General features: G+C 35.9%; 1 protein-coding gene across 1 annotated transcript in view; it reads left to right on the forward strand.

Moving 5' to 3' along the window:
• The first annotated feature begins 12,009 nt into the window (after positions 1-12,009).
• Positions 12,010-17,966, forward strand: part of Rgk3 (Rad, Gem/Kir family member 3) — a 150,426-nt gene continuing 144,469 nt past the window's right edge. The window contains exon 1 of the mRNA XM_076122905.1: positions 12,010-12,434. Coding sequence (XP_075979020.1) covers positions 12,011-12,434 — 424 coding nt within the window. The 5' untranslated portion in view covers position 12,010. The remainder of the gene's footprint in view (positions 12,435-17,966) is intronic.

The raw sequence follows: 17,966 nt of genomic DNA on the forward strand, positions 1-17,966 counted from the left end.
CGAGAGGTCGGGTTTGATTCCCACACGGAACAGTTATTTGATTTGTGCGATCTACAAACAGTTGTTACGGGTCTGGTTGTGCTTTGTGTCCGTTGTTTGTATGTTTGTAAAAGTCCTCGCGACACAAGAGCAATTGTTAGTGCGGAAGTTGACTTTGAAAAAAGAAAATAAAGAAGAAACAATTTATTCTTCTTCGTTGTGAGTTGTCTTTTTTTAAAAAAGACAACTCCCGCACTAAGAATTGCTCTTGTGTCGCGGGGACTTTTACAAACATACAAACAACGGACACAAAGCACAACCAGACCCGAAACAATTATTTGTGGATCGCACAAATAATTGTCCCGTGTGGGAATCGAACCCACGACCTCCCGTTGTAGTGGTTTCGGCGTGGCGACCTAAACCACTACAACCCAACTTAAGATAGTGTATGACACTTTCTGTCTTGCTATATACCTACTGCCAGCCCAGTATTCGGCTACGTGTACGGCGTTATAATTTATTCTACAATACTATACATTAAAAACATCCTACTACATATAAATTTCATGCCTACAAAATCCGTTGTTCTTGCATAACTAAAGCTCGTGGTTTAATATCGTTAATATGTGTGTGTAGCTAACTGCGGCCGGTGGGCATTGGATATGTGTCGCCGCAACGATCCGTGTTGTGGTCACTAACCTGAATACCTAGCTTTAGACCGTGGTTTTGCTTGTGTAAGCATATTTTTGGTAAAAAGTAGTATGTATTTTTTATCCATCCATGCGCCACGGAGGCAAATAATCTGTCAAAAGATTTTCATCGCCTATTTCAGATTTTGAAAGTTTGAAAGAGAAAAGCCCTATGTTTAATGGAAATCAGTTAAAGGGTAGATACGAGAGTTAGTATCATTGTTTCTGGTTCATGTCAAATTTGGTTGGCATGGAAAAGTATATTGGCAGAGTTATTCAACCACATATTCTTTACCTTTTCCTTTAATTCTTTACCTTTATGTAGCGTCTTTAGTTTCTCTTTCCTGATAGGTCTTTATAGGACTTCTTCATATAAAACAGGAAAGCCTTTTTTCAGAAGTTACAGTTCTATACAAATCACATTTTAAATATAATTCATTTTATCAACCCTTTTTATAGTTTCAGTAGTAGTTTTTATAACAGTTTACTAATCTCAAACTGCCGTTGCGTTTCAGCCCAGCCCATAATCTAAATTCTAACTACGCCATAAATAAGGAAGCCGTTTGTGATATGTAAATTTTAGTGGAGTTAACTTTTATATTCTAAACTAGGTTTTATCCGCTACTTTATTTAGATTATTTATTCTTCTTTGTAAAATGAGCTCGTTTAAAATGATAGACCACGAATCTCCATGATTGTGTGTGGCTGTCCCATGGTTCGAATCCTTCAAATTAGCCAAATGCGATTTGGGAGCTTTGTTGTACTTTAAAGACTGTCTACGATTCCTAAGACCTGTTTCCTTCCCCATAGCAGAAGGTACTCAATATAAAAAAACTAGTTTCTCTATTAACGCGCAGTGGCTTAGGTTGCCACGTCGAACAATTGCGTCGGGAGGTCGTGGGTTCGATTCCCACACGGAGCAATTATTTGTGCGATCCACAAATAATTATTTCGGGTACGGTCCGCGCGACACAAGAGCAATTCTTAATGCAGGTGCTGTCTTTTTTAAGAAAAATGTAAAAAAACCTTGACTTCCTTTTAGCACTCACCTTACACTATGTTTGCTCTACATCCAAACAGTCCTACTAATATTCACATTTATAATACTATTCGTGTTTCGTGCACATAACGAGTAGTAATCGCTATACCACTGTAAGGTCACACAAAGGTCAAGGTCAGCCTTCATTTGCCAACAAAGTTGTTCTGAAGTAAACTAATTGAAAACTTTTCGTCAAGTTTTGGCTGTAAATATAAGGAAAAGACATGTGAAGTTAAAGATGGTTGAAGTAAGTGCCTTTTGTAGATAATTATCTTGCTACTTAGTTCTATTATTATTAAAGCTAAGAAAGACACATCATCCCGCTATGTTATAATTTCTGTTAAATAAAAAAAATGTTAATTACATTTATTAAGGGCATGCAAAGTCCCCAACCCAGTGGCCAGTGTGCTGGCCTCATCTAACCCCCTCCCTTATGTGGAGGGAGGCCCTTGCCTAGTAATGGGACAGTAATGGGTTAAATAAATAAATAAATGAAAAGCATATGTGACTCCAGATTTTGAGCCACCTGCAGCGGTTTAGAGGTGCCTGCGTAAAAGATAAATAGACAGACCTCGGCATTTAAACGATTGTTATTAATAACTTATGGGCTTTAATTAAAACTGTTAATTAACTTTTATAAAAATATATTGTTTAAAAATACTTTATTTTAGTTTTTATTTAGTTACGAACATTTTAATGAGGCTTGAATTACCAAAATTCTGGTAAAACTTAAAATTAACGCAATTTTCTTTGATTTTCTCAAATTACCCATGTTATTTATAGACTTATCGTTTAAAATTAAAACTATATCGAAAATTGTATGAAAAATTAAAATTGCCCGATTTATAGTATCACTTTCTGCTATTCTAGAAGATGTAGGTAGAGTTGTATTGAAATGTATGCACTCTTCGCACGTTATAATGTCAGGTCCACGCAAAAATCTATTACCTAATATGAACACGGACTTAACTAGATATCAGCAGAAAAAGGAAATAAATACTAAAAACTCGACTCACGAAACCAAACCGGCGATCTAGCTATCTTCAGCCCTATATACTACATTATACTATAATTTTTTTAATAAGTGACGTCTATAAGTTCTTAGATCTATGTTAATTGGTAATGACCGCTGGTTTTACCGGTACTTGGTCGACGGCCATTGAAAACTACCCACAGGTTTTATAAATTACCCTTACTTGACATAATTATAATACTTAACTGTCAAAGCGAAGAAACACTTTACAATATACACATGTCATAAAGTCACCCGTGAGACGATTTACTATGAACCGTAGCGCGATTCTATAATAACTTTCGACTATCGATAACCGGCTAGCTATCGAGAAATTTTGCATGAAAATATGATCAGCGCCTCTAGTGAGCGTCGAAGGAACTATTTCTGCAGTACAGTTTAAATGTCAAACTCGATACTTGACACTACAGTCTGTAGAGAATCGCGCTACTGTTAGGCGTCCCTAGCGAGTTTCGTAGACATATTCTTTTCAAATAGATTTGAAATTTTACTCTCGATACCTGATGAGCGTAAGAAGTTACGTTTTGATTGCATTTAAAAACAGTTCCTTCAAAATACGCTAGGGGCGCTGATAAGTTTTTCTTACTTTTACCGGAGCTAGTATGTTGTCGATATTGGTAGAAAATTGTTCTTCAGCTCTAGTCAGTTGGTATATTATACTGTTAAAGACAAAGAGAGTTATATTCAGCTATTAATTTTAGCAAAAATATTTCGCAAAATATTAAAATAACGGAACTAATTTATACCGTAAGTAAAGTTAAATTACTGGCACATACTTAAAATTTTAATGGCGGCTTACAAGGCTCCGCCGCTGTTTAGGACTCACAAAAATAAAGTTATAATTAAATTTTAATAATGCATGAAGCAGCGGTAATATTTTTGTCAGTGTTTGTTATTTTTTGTTTTTATTTTTATTATTTTATGTCGTAGTCTTTTGTGACTTTTAGCGAAGTGTCGCCTTTTACTGTAAGTTATATGATTATTCATTGCACCACGACTAATTATTAATTAAACTTATATATATACTATTAATGTCTGTCTGTCCGTATCGTAAATTATTTAGAATCGAGATTCATAATTGGTTACTTTTTTACCAGGAACTAAGAATAGTACATTTTTTGTCCGGGATTATTTATTTACACCTCAAAAGGTTCAAACAATCGTGGTAGCATAGATTTTTTTTATCTTACTTTATCAGTGACAAACCATATTTATACGACACATATAAATTAATCATAATATACATATGTATTATATAACTGTCATCAGGATGCTGTAATTTCATACAAAGTAGATATACTATTTTATTATTAATACATTTATTTCATACACATTTGACAAACGGATATCCGCTCTTATTTTTATTTTGATTGACGATTTTCCTTTTCAACAAGTCATTTAAAATTTACAAGAAAATATACTTTTCTTGCTAATTTAGTATTTCTGGTGAATTTTATAAATGGCGTTTTATTATTAGATATTAAGAATGACGTTAATTTGTGACGTCATTTGTGTTAATTTGAGTCGGAGGTTAATGACCTTTGAAGCTTGGGTGAATACGTCTCTCGTATTTAAAAAAATGCATTCACTTTCTCACTAGTACCATTCCTTGTATTAACGAGATAAATATGATACATAGATAGTAATGGAAGTTGGTAAAAAATATATTCTTTTACTATGTCATAGCTGAGTAAGGGTTTCACAGGAAATAAGGGAGAGGAGGAATGGAGGAAGGCTTTGAGTCCACTACGTTGGCAAAATTCTGGTTGTAGACTTTGTTTACCTTTAAAAAACTATTCAAAAACCTTTCAGGCGTGCTATGATTTTCATAATATTTCCCTTCACCATTAGCGCAAGTTATCATTGTTCCGAATGCACCCAAAACTTACAAAATTCGTTCGTATTGTCTTGAGTTGGCGCAGTGGTTTAGGTCGCCTCGCTACTACCATTGCGTCGGGAGGTCGTGGATTCGATTCCCACACGCAACAATTTATTTGTAATCCACAAATATCCAATATTCAAAAAATCCGCAAATAATTGTTTCGGGTCTGGTTGTACTTTGTGTCCGTTGTTTGTATGTTTGTAAAAGTCCCCGCGACACAAGCGCAATTATTAGTGCGGGAGTCGTCTTGGTCGTCGTAAAAAAAATCTAGGACTGAAGTAGGAAGGAGTAGGAAACTCTTAAAAACTAGCGTAGGATGTCTATACCGCTTGGTTATCACGGTTACCTACTGCGTAATGAAATTATGTACTTCTATATTCTGTAGTACTACTGCCTACCCATCAAAGTGTGATGTCATGTCCACTCGAGCGTTATGACGGTAACCAGTAAATGTCAGTGATAATATAAATTAGGTTATCAACGTGATAAAATAATCAATAACACAATGTGCAGGCACCGGTAGCTGTTTTGTTAATGATCGTGATAAAAAAAGGGGAATAATGCAAGTGTTTGAGTGGGAAACTAATTGAAATTTATAGTGCACTAGTCTTTCCGAAGTAAAGAGTAATATCGGTCATTAACCATCCCTGCATCAAATTTTATGAAAGTTCTATCAAATTCCGTTCAGCAGTCTTGCGTGAGAAGTACACAAACAATCATACATACATTATCTCCTCTCAATATTCCTTATTTATTAACAAAAGTAGGACTGTAAACCATGATGTTTTTTACTTAAAAAATGTTTATTACTAATAAATAAGATTATTTTACAGTACAGAACTTATATAACTAAATATTTACATCAGACTATTAAAATTAAAAGTATATATACACATTGACGAAAAAAAAAGATGTGTTTGGTTCAAGCCCGCAACTTATTTTTATATGTGATATTTTATGTGCCTAAATGTTCTTCAAGGGTGTTTTTGAAAGTTCGCAAAATTCTCGACACATTTCTTATTCTAAGGGAAAAAGCCTTCCCATGAAAACGGTTTAATTAAATTCATAGTACCGGACTGACACCGTAGCGTAGTGGTTTAGATCGCCACGCCGCTACCATTGCTTTGAGAGGTCGTGGGTTCGATTCCCATACGGAACAATTATTTGTGCGATGCACAAATAATTGTTTCGGGTCTGGTTGTACTTTGAGCCCGTTGTTGATATGCTTGGAAAAGTCCCCGCCACACAAGAGCAATTCTTAGTGCGGGAGTTGTCTTTTATAAAAATAAACCTTTAAATTGATAAGGGTTAAATTAAATTTATAGTATTTATTACGCTATCTCGGTTCACATTTTATTAGACGCGTGCAATTATGTAAAAGCATTTGTGAAATCCGATCCTTAATGTTAGAATGCTATTAGCGGTGCAAATTGTAAGGAAGTAATGTGAGCGAAGCACGCGAACGAAAATGCCTTGAAAGTGATTATTTTCCCTTGTTTTTTGGTTAGATAAGACCTTTTGTTTTTGTCTCAATGATTGCTAGATAGAAAATATAAGTACTGTTTAAACTAGTGTTTAACTTTTTTAAGGATTAAAATGTAAGTTGGTATCAAAATTTTTTTAACTGTAGGAACCTCACGCGTCTTTATTTCGATGCTAAAAGCAGAAGTATTTAGAACTACATATATGTCCGTTTTAAGTAGACTATAATGGTGGTTCAATGGGCAAGTCTGTTGACAAATATTGGATACTATTGAGTATAATATGAGTATAGTACCATAGAAAATGATAAATCTAATAGTATAAGTTTCCTTTTACAAAATAATACTTCATGAGAATCACAACATTATAACCTTAATGATATGGTGCTAAAAATATTTTGTCGGAAGAGGAATACTCCGACAATTTGAATGCAGACAAAGACAGACTAATTGATTTTGTTGTTTCGAGTAGAGATAAATTAGAAAAAAAAAAACACTACAAAAATCCGTAGAAGTTACCTAGAATAGACTACTTTCCATGTTACATGGTGTAATATAGAAAATCAAGTCTATATTTCAAACATTTTGTTACTCTAATAGTTTCTTCAGTTAAAGTTAAGTTTTCTATGTTAGTTAGACACGCTATCACATAAACTACGTTAAGTAACTTATTTCAGTGCTAATACAATAAAAGTTGAGAATTAATGTTCAGATAGCACATAAATAGAACTGAAATTTTTAAATGTAGGAACCTCACGCGTCTTATATTCGAAGATGAAAGTCTATAAAACCATTTGTCCGTTTTAAGTAGACTGCAATGGAGAAGCAATGGGTAAGTCTGTTGGCAAATATTCGATACTATTGATTATAATATGAGTATAGTACCATAGAAAATGATAAACCTAATAGTATAGGTTTCCTTTAACTAGAAAAAAATGCTTCATTTACATAAAAGTTTCGACGAAATAGTTTTCGAGATTTATTAATTAACAGATCTTTACGAAAAATGGGACAGTTTAAAAAAAAACCACAAACTTATTTAACAGGTTGGTCAAGTGTCAAATAACTTATCCGCTAGGTAAAGTAGACAGATGCATTCAAAAATCTTTCAATATACATACCTTTTATAAGCAATTAAGAATATTTTAATTCGTCATCATACTATGGAAATAAGCAACGGGATTAAGAACCTTACGAAGACGATTTAAATGTATATAGATTGCGTATCAATCCGAACAATCAAAGTTAAGCATCGATCGAAAAAAAGAAGGGTCACATATAACAAAAACATCCACATTACATATAGGTAAACATAGCGAGTACGTTTTCAAACCGAGCCCATGTTTACGTTTGCGTTACGATACAACGTGTTTGCGTTAGAGAAGGTAACGTTAACGTAAAATGATACGTTCAAATGACGTTTACATAACTTCGTGTTACTTTTACGGCTGTGTTGTTTGTTTTGATGGTCCGTGTTTTGGGAACGGTGCAGATTTTTTATTCCAACATGTTAGTACTTAATTTACATATTTTATCTAGTACTTTTCCACTGCTGGGCATGATTGTCTGCTTTAGAGACGCATTCCCTTCCCACTGTTACGTTTTTTTCTCTCGCTCTCGTCTTGCTTGAGTCCACAATGATGGACAAGTATGGACTTTAAATCATTGTGGAGTCAAGCAAGACCCTAATCCATTTAGGGACTATCCTTTTTGTGTATAGGTGTTTAAAGAACTCTCAAGCATGTAAAATATATATTTATGACGCTTTCCTTCACCATTAAAGCATTGATAAATTATTGCTGACATGCATAACATTAAAAAAAATGTTTGTATCTCAGGTTTAAAACCAAACCGAAACAAACACTTGGTTTCAGCGAGTGGCTAATAGACTATTCCGATGTAATAAAATATTTTGGGCAATATATACAAAAAGAATAGAGACAATGACAGAGTTAAGTGAAATACTGAAATCACTATATCATTACACGAATATAATAACGTATGGAAGAATAACTAATATTAACACAGGAAAAATTGCAGGGCATCTCTAGCTATATCGAGCACTTTGAACTGTAAACACAGCCTACATTACAGTGCTCCTCATAGCAAGCCGGCAGTTAAATCTGGTTAAGTCCAGCCGCGTCTGGACAAAGGCTTTGCGGCGATGGCTCATAATTGGGAATATTAGCCCCTTCACTTGCATGAGTTGCATGTCTCAAGTTTGTATTGACTTAGCTGTCGGTATAGCTGTGCTTTAAAGATATCGGATTTTGATATTTGTGTAAATGTAACGTATAGTATATTATTAACTAACACGCGAATAAATATGCAAATGGAGATGGATTGGGTTTTTCCGTTTGTTTATTTCGGAAAACCTTTATTTCGAAATAAATAAATTTCGGAAAAAGTATTTTTTCGAGTCTCTTTACTCTTTTACACAAAAAGTTATGAATGGATTTTGATGATTAAGATGGAAATTGTCATATTGGCAATTTATGACATACTGACGACTTATAGGCGTTACGTGGGTTTAATACACTTTTTACTTCCTTGGTTAAAAAAAAATCAAATAAGCCTGAAGATCCATTTAAATGCATACTCAGCATACTCTTACCAAGAAAAATACCTATAATATATATTGTAAAAATAATGACAAAATATTAATGCCTGAAAAACGGCGCCTACGTAATTTGAGAGTATATTTTTCATTCGTATCGCAAATCTGAAACCTTTTACCCCACGCGAAACAGATGGGGATGAAATGGGGTGAATTTGGAAATGTTATGTTATGTAATGTCAGAGGCATTTCTGAAATAAAGAGTTTTTGATTAAGTAGTGGGTGTTTACATGATTTCATGTGTAGGAGTACTAAGTACACGGATCACTGTGAGGTTTCGCTAGAGTACCAACTTTCATCACCTATTTCAATATTTTAGGGGTAGATTTTTTTATAAAAGTCTCTTTTATATATGTATCGAGAGTTTGACATTTAAAATGTACTGCTGAAATAGTTCTTACGGAGCCCGGTAGACGCGCTTAACTTTATTCGTATAAAATTTATCGCTAGCTAGCCGGTAGTCGGTAGTCGATAGTAGTAGAGAATCGAACTACAGTAGAACACTATAGCTTAGATCTATACTAGTCTATACTAATATTAAAAAGCTGAAGAGTTTGTTTGTTTGATTGTTTGAACGCGCTAATCTCAGGAACTACTGGTCCGTTTTGAAAAATTCTTTCAGTGTTAGATAGCCCATTTATTGAGGAAGGCTATAGGCTATATATCATCACGCTACGACCAATAGGAGCAGAGTAACAGTAAAAAATGTTACAAAAACGGGGAAAATTATGACCCATTTTCTCTTATGTGACGCAAGCGATGTTGCGCGGGTCAGCTTGTCTTAGATATTTTCAATAACTACATCCGCAGTTATTGAATATCTAAGACGCCTGCACTGGCTAAACGTAGCACTCACACTGATGAAAGATTACAAGATTGACGTGTGTGTATTATTACATCACAAATCCTTTACCCGATTGATGTATTACTGCGGCAAACATTCTGTTCCTACCCTTAGACTGTGGCCTTCTTATGAGCGGAGCGAAGAGCGATTTTATGAATTGACTTATGCTTATTAATAAAGATAAGTCTGTCTTTATGCTTTAAGGACTAAACTGTTAAACGAATTACATCGAAAATTAGCATAGATGTAGTCTGGGGTTCAAGATAAGACAAATATTTTTTTCAAAAGTAGTATCCTTAACAAGGTTTTCTGTCATGAAATCTTCTCTCATTCTGATAGGAGAGCCATATCCAAAAATCAGACCATTTTGGGTTAAATTTATTTCTGTAACATTAAAATCAATGTGTATAGTTGTCATGATTATCAAAAAACATCTTAAACCCGTTTTATGCAAATCAAAATCAAATCATTTATTCATACAGGTCAAATGCTGACTCTAAAGATAGTCAATGATACAGAGAGTGAATTTACCGCCAGTTCGGAAGGTAGGGCCAATGAGAAGAGCTGTAAAAAACCTCCTGGCCACTCTTTTAAATTTGAAACGTTTACATGAGTGAAAAAAAAAGATACAGCAGTTGCCCGCTCCGCTTATACATACAAGTCAAAGCCTTAGTACAGCAAACGCCTTCCCCTACCGATTCAATTCATCGGCACACGAAAACGAAGATTAATTCTGCAATGTACATGATGCGTAGCGAAATGATAGATGTTGTGTGTGATTTGTTGCTGAATAACCCTTCTGTTGCGATTTTTGGAGATTATTTTATTTGGTTTAAATGACAATATATACTTGTTTATATCCGTATTGACGTATGTATTGGCAGACGCCCTGTGCTTCTGCCAATATAGTTACAGTCACAGTTAAGGCAATATTATAGCTGCAGCCATAGTTCATTGATGTGTTGGGTTCGAGTCCCTGTCTGAGAGAGCGTAGTCTCCCAATATACAAAAATTACAATTTTACTAGTTGGTGCTGGTCTTGTTGTACTTGGCGTTAGTCGTTTATATGCTAGTATAATTTTAGAAAGGGTTAGACAAGATTATTTGTACTTAATCAATTTAGTTCTATTTTTATAACTAGGTGGCGTTAGCATCGACCATATTCGTTAACTGTGTGTACTATTTTCTAGTATAACAATTGCTGTTGAGTTCGTGTGTCTTATATAACACGTTAAAGGAATAATAAGGAATTGAAATTCTTTTACAAACACACAAACAAGGATACAAAGTACAATCAGACCCGAGTAACTATTTGTAGATTGCACAAATTATGGTTCCATTTGGGAAACCATCCCACGATCTCCCGGTGCAATGGTAGCAGCGTGGTGACCTTAACCACGGCGTTACAGAGCCGACAAATTTGAAAATATATTTCGTTAACCTTATTTTGTACCTACACCTTTACAAAATAAATATTTGATTTTGAAGTTCTTCTTTGAAGTTAAAATAAAAGCTGTTTCTTTCGCAATCAATAATTGTGATCATTTAGTAAAATACCCGCGTCTCGGCCTTACGTGATCGAAATACATACATTTCGATCGTTCTAAATCACCATCGATGGGAAACTGAGGGTGTATCTTCTTTGCAGGTTATAGTATATGCTGTTTTAGTTTGTATGTATTTATATAGCAACTAAAAATAGGTAAAAATACTAGACATACATAATATTAAATATCTGCGGGAACAATTGATCAATCTCGCCACAATATTCAAATCGCTTTAGCCATTTCCACCTGAAGGACCAGCTCAATTTTTTTTAAATGATTACTTAGTAGCTTATCCTTTAAACTAATTTAACTAGCTTCAACTTTTACTTACACTATTGTTATTTTTAAAAATCTCATGGACCGGCTTTCTACATTCATTTTATTCCTGAAGCATCCCCTGCAAATGCAAATGAGAGCAAAGTAATAATTTACTTTTTAATACATAAATCACGTCCTATAGATACTTATGTTCTATAAAAAAACAATTTGAAACGAACCAGATGATACAGCGCTGACTGAAATCACTTTATGTGCAAATTGTACGAAATTTATACAAAATTTTACATCCGATAAGCATCTTCTAAAGTAAACCGTGACTAAACACAGGTGTAAATCAATAAATGTAGGTATCTAATGGGGCAGCGATCACAGCCCACTGATCCGCAAAGTTGCCTATTCATTGAACAAACTTTGTATGCGAAAATGTTCAGCGTACTAGCGCATAACTATCTAAACGTGTACAACAAAACAAAACCATTCATAAAAAAAGAAACACAGAAATTAGTGACATTTAAAAGAGCACTAATCCCATAATCCACGATGCAACAAGTAACCGGCCGCCCGCCCGCCCTGCGGCGCGGGGGGCGGGCGGCACTCGACGCTTCAGTAACGTCGCGACCATGGCTACGGACGGACGTACGAAGCGCTCGCAGTCGATATGCGCTCCCGCTTCCGCGAGTATGGAAGCCCTCGCGGCGCCGATGGAGACGACGCCGGCTCCTCGGCGCCGACCCGCCGCGCGCTCCCAGTCCGCCAGGATCACCGGCGGCCGCTCCGTACGCCACCGCCGCCAGCAGCAGCAGCAGCAGCTGGATAGAGAGACCAGGACCCGCTACAGCTCGGAGCCTCGCCTGGCCGAGGCCGAGACTCCGCCGCAGGTGCGCCGGCAGGCGTCCGCGCGCCGCCGGCCGCCTCCGGGCCAGCACAACCAGCCGCGGCGCTCCAACGCGTTCCTGGACGTGCCCCGCACGCAGCACCAGGCCGAGGAGGAGCCCGACGAGGACTCGTACCGTCTCCGCACCTTCAACATCACGCAGAAAGGAGGTCAGTGCTAGCCGCCACGTTCGTTCACCCTCGGCTATATTTACACGCGTGAAAGTTAGTGTAACGTCTTTTTTTAATTCGACTTCGAAACGGAAAACTTGGCAGGCGGCCTGCCCGGCTTTTTGCGTTGAGTCTTTAAGTGCTCGGTTGGAGAAATTTTGCGTAAGCCCCATGCGGAAGAGAGGAGTCCGGGAGGCGCACCCGTTTTCGGAAAAACTGGGTTAAAAAAGCGATCGTTAAAATATTTTTGTGTCATCGTGAATCATGTTGAGTAGCGTTTACGAGGCCACTATAAATCAAGATACGAGAACGTTTGAGTTTACTTTTGAGGTAAAAATAAATCGGGACGGATGACGTGAACACGCGAAAGTACGCTTTATATACAGTTTAACTCGTGAACAACACGGCACGACGCGGGCCGGAGTCTTGAGCCGAGCACAAAGAGTATCCGCCGAGTGTTGGACACTGGAGTGAGTGTAACACGGTCCGGGTGTCACTGCACGTCACACTGAGCACGGTTACTCGTACCTTCGTTTTCCAATAGTAAAAGCATATTTATCAAAATGGCGCCTTTCCGTAAACAATGGAGCGTCGCAACTGTTTAGCATAATGCATATTGAATAGACAGCGCCGGGAGACATTGTCTGTTCATCGTCGCTGTCAGATAAAACAACGGAGCTGATATTATAGGTGGTAGATATCGCGACTGTTGTTAGATCAAACGTACACTTGGCGGGAGCTTTATTAATAATTCATTGATATTTTTTTAAATAACATCTGGAAGAAATTCGTAAACGATAGGCACAAAGACAATACGAAACTTATGAATTTCTTTGTAATAACGATGAAATAAAATTACAGGATACGCTTGAATAACTGAGTAGGTATTATTTACAATAAGAGACAATTTCGTTCAAGTCTCTACGTACTTGTACTACTTCTACGTACTTGTGAAGCAGGGAGTTCTTTTGAAGTAAGCGCCACTTTAGTTGAAGTTTCTTAACAAACTAAAAGTCTGTTTTATTTCTTTCCTAGATCAAAGTGATAAGTTTCTCAGTTGCTTGTATTCTTCCGTGATTCAGGAAGTAAAGAAAATGGCAAAAAAAAACTCACGATGGAGGCATATTGAGTGATAATGCATAACGCTGTAATGTTTAAAATATTTAATCAATCCAGTAGTATATGTCCTGAAATTATAAGCTAGGCATAATATCAGAGACTTTTCGTCTTAGCAATCATTACCTCTAGCTAACAGTTATGGAAGAAATCTTGATGAAACTTAGCATGCCTGAAAATTATTTAAACAGTATGTAAAGGGATGCGAAGCTTCCATTCTGCACTTGGTCAGCCTGTTGGACACAAGGCCCAGTTACTCTCTCATTAAATAAGACCCTTATTCAGTAAAGGGAAATATGTAGTTATGGATTAAATTGATGCAATTTCTCCTTCAATCTTTCTAATTAATTAAGATTTAGGCGATTGATGTTAGAGTTACATTTATAAAGACCCTAATTAGTGAAAGTTTCTTACAACCATTTTATTTTTCTCTTAAAAACTTTCGGTGAATCTTTTAATCTAAACAATAGATAAAGTAATTAAAAATATAACCACAATTTTATTCAAGGTAATAAAACGGATTGTTAGTTCGTGAAGATCAGTTTCATTAAAGTAATAAGTTATCTACCTCTTCAAAATTATATAATAGAAGTATAGCTTCGTCTTAGCTTCTTAAGTACGCCTACACAGCCGTGATTCCTTCAACATTAAAATTAATGAGCTAAAAAATACCAAACACGAATTCCCCGAAGGAAAAGTGGAAAAATTTATAAGAAAAAATACTTTCATCTTAATTGGACATTTGCGGCCTACATTTTAAGTCTATGTTCCCGTTTCTTAAATGAAAGATTTATAACAGTATTTGGAGGTTCAAAAGTAACGATTTTTATTCAATGAAATTCTTTTTATTCGTTTAAAGTAATATACATTGGTACTGTTCAACTCATTAGCATAATTGTCGACTCTAAAAACCTATAAGTAGTTGCAAACCATTGAGTTATTTAAAAACTCCAGCCACGAATGGACGTTTATTGATTAATCCCGATTGGACTATTTTAGTAACGATTTACAATTAGCTATGATCGAATGATTCCCGAGTCCAGATTAATCCAATTTTGGTTTTCCATTTCTGTAGGACTATTGTTAATAATTGCCCAGAGATTGATAACGTGGTATTTAGCAAAACTTCTCTCTTATAACATGGGACCAGGATAAGAGGAGCAAAAAGTGGGTATACTGCTACTTCTACTGATCCCATCCGCGACAAGACTTTGTGTGATGAACACGAGTATTCGTTCTGAGCCTGGTTGTCAATTATCTATAGAAGTATGTATTTAGAAGTATATAAGTATGTTTATCAGTTATTTGGTTACCCTAGTACAAGTACTGCTTAGTTTGGAATCAAATGACCGTGTGTGAGTTGTCCAACAATATTATTTTTTTAACGTGCCTGATATTTAACAAATTTCTCCCTTATTACACGGGGCAAAAAATAAACAAGCAAAAAGTGGGTGTACTTCAAAACATATCTGCCTACACCTCCGAGTATAACAGAACAACAAAAATATAGCAAGTAAGGCGATTAACACACTGCCCCGCATCATGCTGCATATTGCGTGTCGACGCACCTACGCGCGTTCCTGCGGGAGTGCAGATCTGCATCATCGTGCGGGTCACGCGCGTAGGTGTGTTTTGTAGATTCACGCACGGCGGCTCTCATTTATTCGCCGTTCTCTGTGCTGGTCGTGCAGTACTGAGCATCACGATAGTCTTGATAAAAATCACGCGCGGCACTGCGGGATTCGGTGTGCCATACCTTGCGTTTCGCCCGCACCTACGCGCGTGGATGCATTTTCTGTGTGTTAGACTGTGCGTGTTTTCCATACAAACGGAGATACTTACAAGCAACGTTCGAACACGCATTCACGCGCTACGCTGCGTGGTGCGGGGCAGTGTGTTAATCGCCTTAATGAAAAAGCAGGTACACCTGTTGGACGCAGATAATAAAGTTTTCGTGGCTCAAATGAGGTGTTTTCTCCTCTCTCGTGGCTTTTTACGTAGCGAATGTTGTAATTAATCTTCCTGGTTACAAGACGCACTGAGATTTGATGGAGAGACTTAGAGAAAATACGAGACACCTTTGGAAGTAAGAATGTTTGTACCATAAAAAGAAGTTTGTCGTTTTTGATTTTCATAAACACACCAAATGTTTGAGTATAACTTCGTTGTAACTGATTTGCATGGTGGCTTTTTTATTTGGAAGTGAATAATTCCGAAATGATCTCATTGATCATGTGATAACGTGACAGAAAACGAAATTCTACGGAAGTGTTATTTTTCACGATCTCGACATTTTGGCTAATTTCAAAACACTGAAACTTTTTAAGATACAGTCAGCCTTTCGGATTGCGATCATTTGTGTGATCTACAAATTATTATTGATTCTATACATTTTATATTTTATTGCTGTAATTTGTGTTATTTACTACTTATACGAATATTTTTCTTCATAAGACATGTATTCGTCTACAAGTAAATACATTTACTACGGATAATAAAAAGCGTATCTTAATAAACAACTCAATAGATTTTTCAATCAAATACAAGCGAATCTAATAACTTTAGTTAATAAACAACTTATAAGACAAACTTTACATTTAATTGTCCGCACTCAGAAGTACCGAAATTCTCCAGACAAATAACTTTCAATGAAATTGTGAACCTCTTCAGAATATTTTAATTTAATTTGAGATGCCCCCCGAATGGGTAAAGTTCACGTTCCAATTATTTGGGATAAAGGGTAAATTACTCGATCGACTTTGACGGAAGAACTATGTATAATGTTTTGGATCATCTTTAATAGTTATTAATGGATTTAGAATGTAAAACTTGTTTCTTAGTCAGACAAAGTGCTAATAGGCTTTTCTAGTATGTATTTAAATGTTCTCAATTGTAGCATGGAGTTTGGTAATGTACCCGGTAATCGGTTTGAATCTTATAATGTGTGACTTATATCGTGTAAACGGTGAAAAAACTACTCACAAAACTTACGTTTATTTCTGGAATTGATCGTTGAAATCATTGACCATCTTTAATTGTAGATTTATCAATAAAGTATAGACATAGTTTAAGCCGTACAGTGTGTACCGCTTAAACTATGCCTAAACTACTATTTTAAACTTAGAAGTTTCGAGGATACGTTTTTGTTACTCTTTCAAGAAATAAAAATGCATTGCAGAAAGTTAAGTGCCAGTTTTGTAACTTGGATATCCTGGACAATATTCTTAGAGTCAGAATATTCTAACCTTAGATATCTGACCACACAGGAAAGTTGCAAGAAGATACTAGTGACAAAAAATAGTATGCCTAAAGTAACAGCACTTTGTGTCATAAGTAAGGGGAAACTTTACAAACACAAATCAGGGAATGAAACTAAAACAACAATCTTTTCACAATTACTTTACATATCGGCAAAACTATACCACCTTAACCATGGCACACCATGGCGCCACACGCTCCTTCAAAAAAACCTCCACGGAAAATTAGTCCTTAGTATTACTGCATTTCTTAAGTCTTAGAGCTTAAATTACCCCGAAACTTAGGGAACTTGTGTCATTTGGATACTAAGAACTGTCACGTAGGCTGTAATGTCACATGTTGGGGAATATGAAACAGCAATTTCTTATGAAAAAAATATTTTATGGAGGGTCAGGTAATTGCGTTTAGACGTGACGTGACGCCAGGTAAAACTTGGTACGAATTGACTTTTCGCCAAGTTGCCTTATCCTTTCCGATATTATAAATGTAAAAGTGTTTGTTTGTCATCCTTTTTCGTAAAAAATGACTGAACTGATTTGGATAACATTTGGCAGGGTTATAGTTTTTAAACCGGATAATGGTATGTAATACTTATTGTTTTAAAATCATCCCCTAAGTACGTTAAATAGGGGATGAAACATTTAATGCGGACGATGCCGTATGTGTTTGCATGTGTTTTGATACTCACAAAATAGACCAAGTTTTCTGACATTTTTTTGGTAAAGAGAGGTCGGAGTACGAGTTATTGGGTTTTTTCCAATTTTTGTCAGTATATTCTCAATTGCAACCCGGCGTTGCGTGCTCCGTATACGGCAAATGCTCACCCCTATTTCGTAGGTCCAAAAAATATAACGCCGAAACGTGGGTGTAGGAGCTTTTAAAATAATTATTTTGTGTACATGTTATTTGTTTAAGGATTTTGTCAGCTATTTTTATGTTTTATTGACTTAAGTACTAATAGAATTGGTTATAATAAAATAATAAAAATAATTTTTAAACATCATGGTGACTAGTCAAAAAATCTATTGTTAGATTACTACATAGAGTCCAAATTGCATCACATAATATTATTATGTTATTTCAGGCTATAAACCATGCTTATCTTCTCTATTACAAAGAAGGTTTTTGTTTTTTTACCCACGTCAAAACGGTTGATGC

The sequence above is a fragment of the Anticarsia gemmatalis genome, chromosome 14, assembly GCF_050436995.1.
Source record: "Anticarsia gemmatalis isolate Benzon Research Colony breed Stoneville strain chromosome 14, ilAntGemm2 primary, whole genome shotgun sequence".
Classification (NCBI taxonomy): Eukaryota; Metazoa; Arthropoda; class Insecta; order Lepidoptera; family Erebidae; genus Anticarsia; species Anticarsia gemmatalis.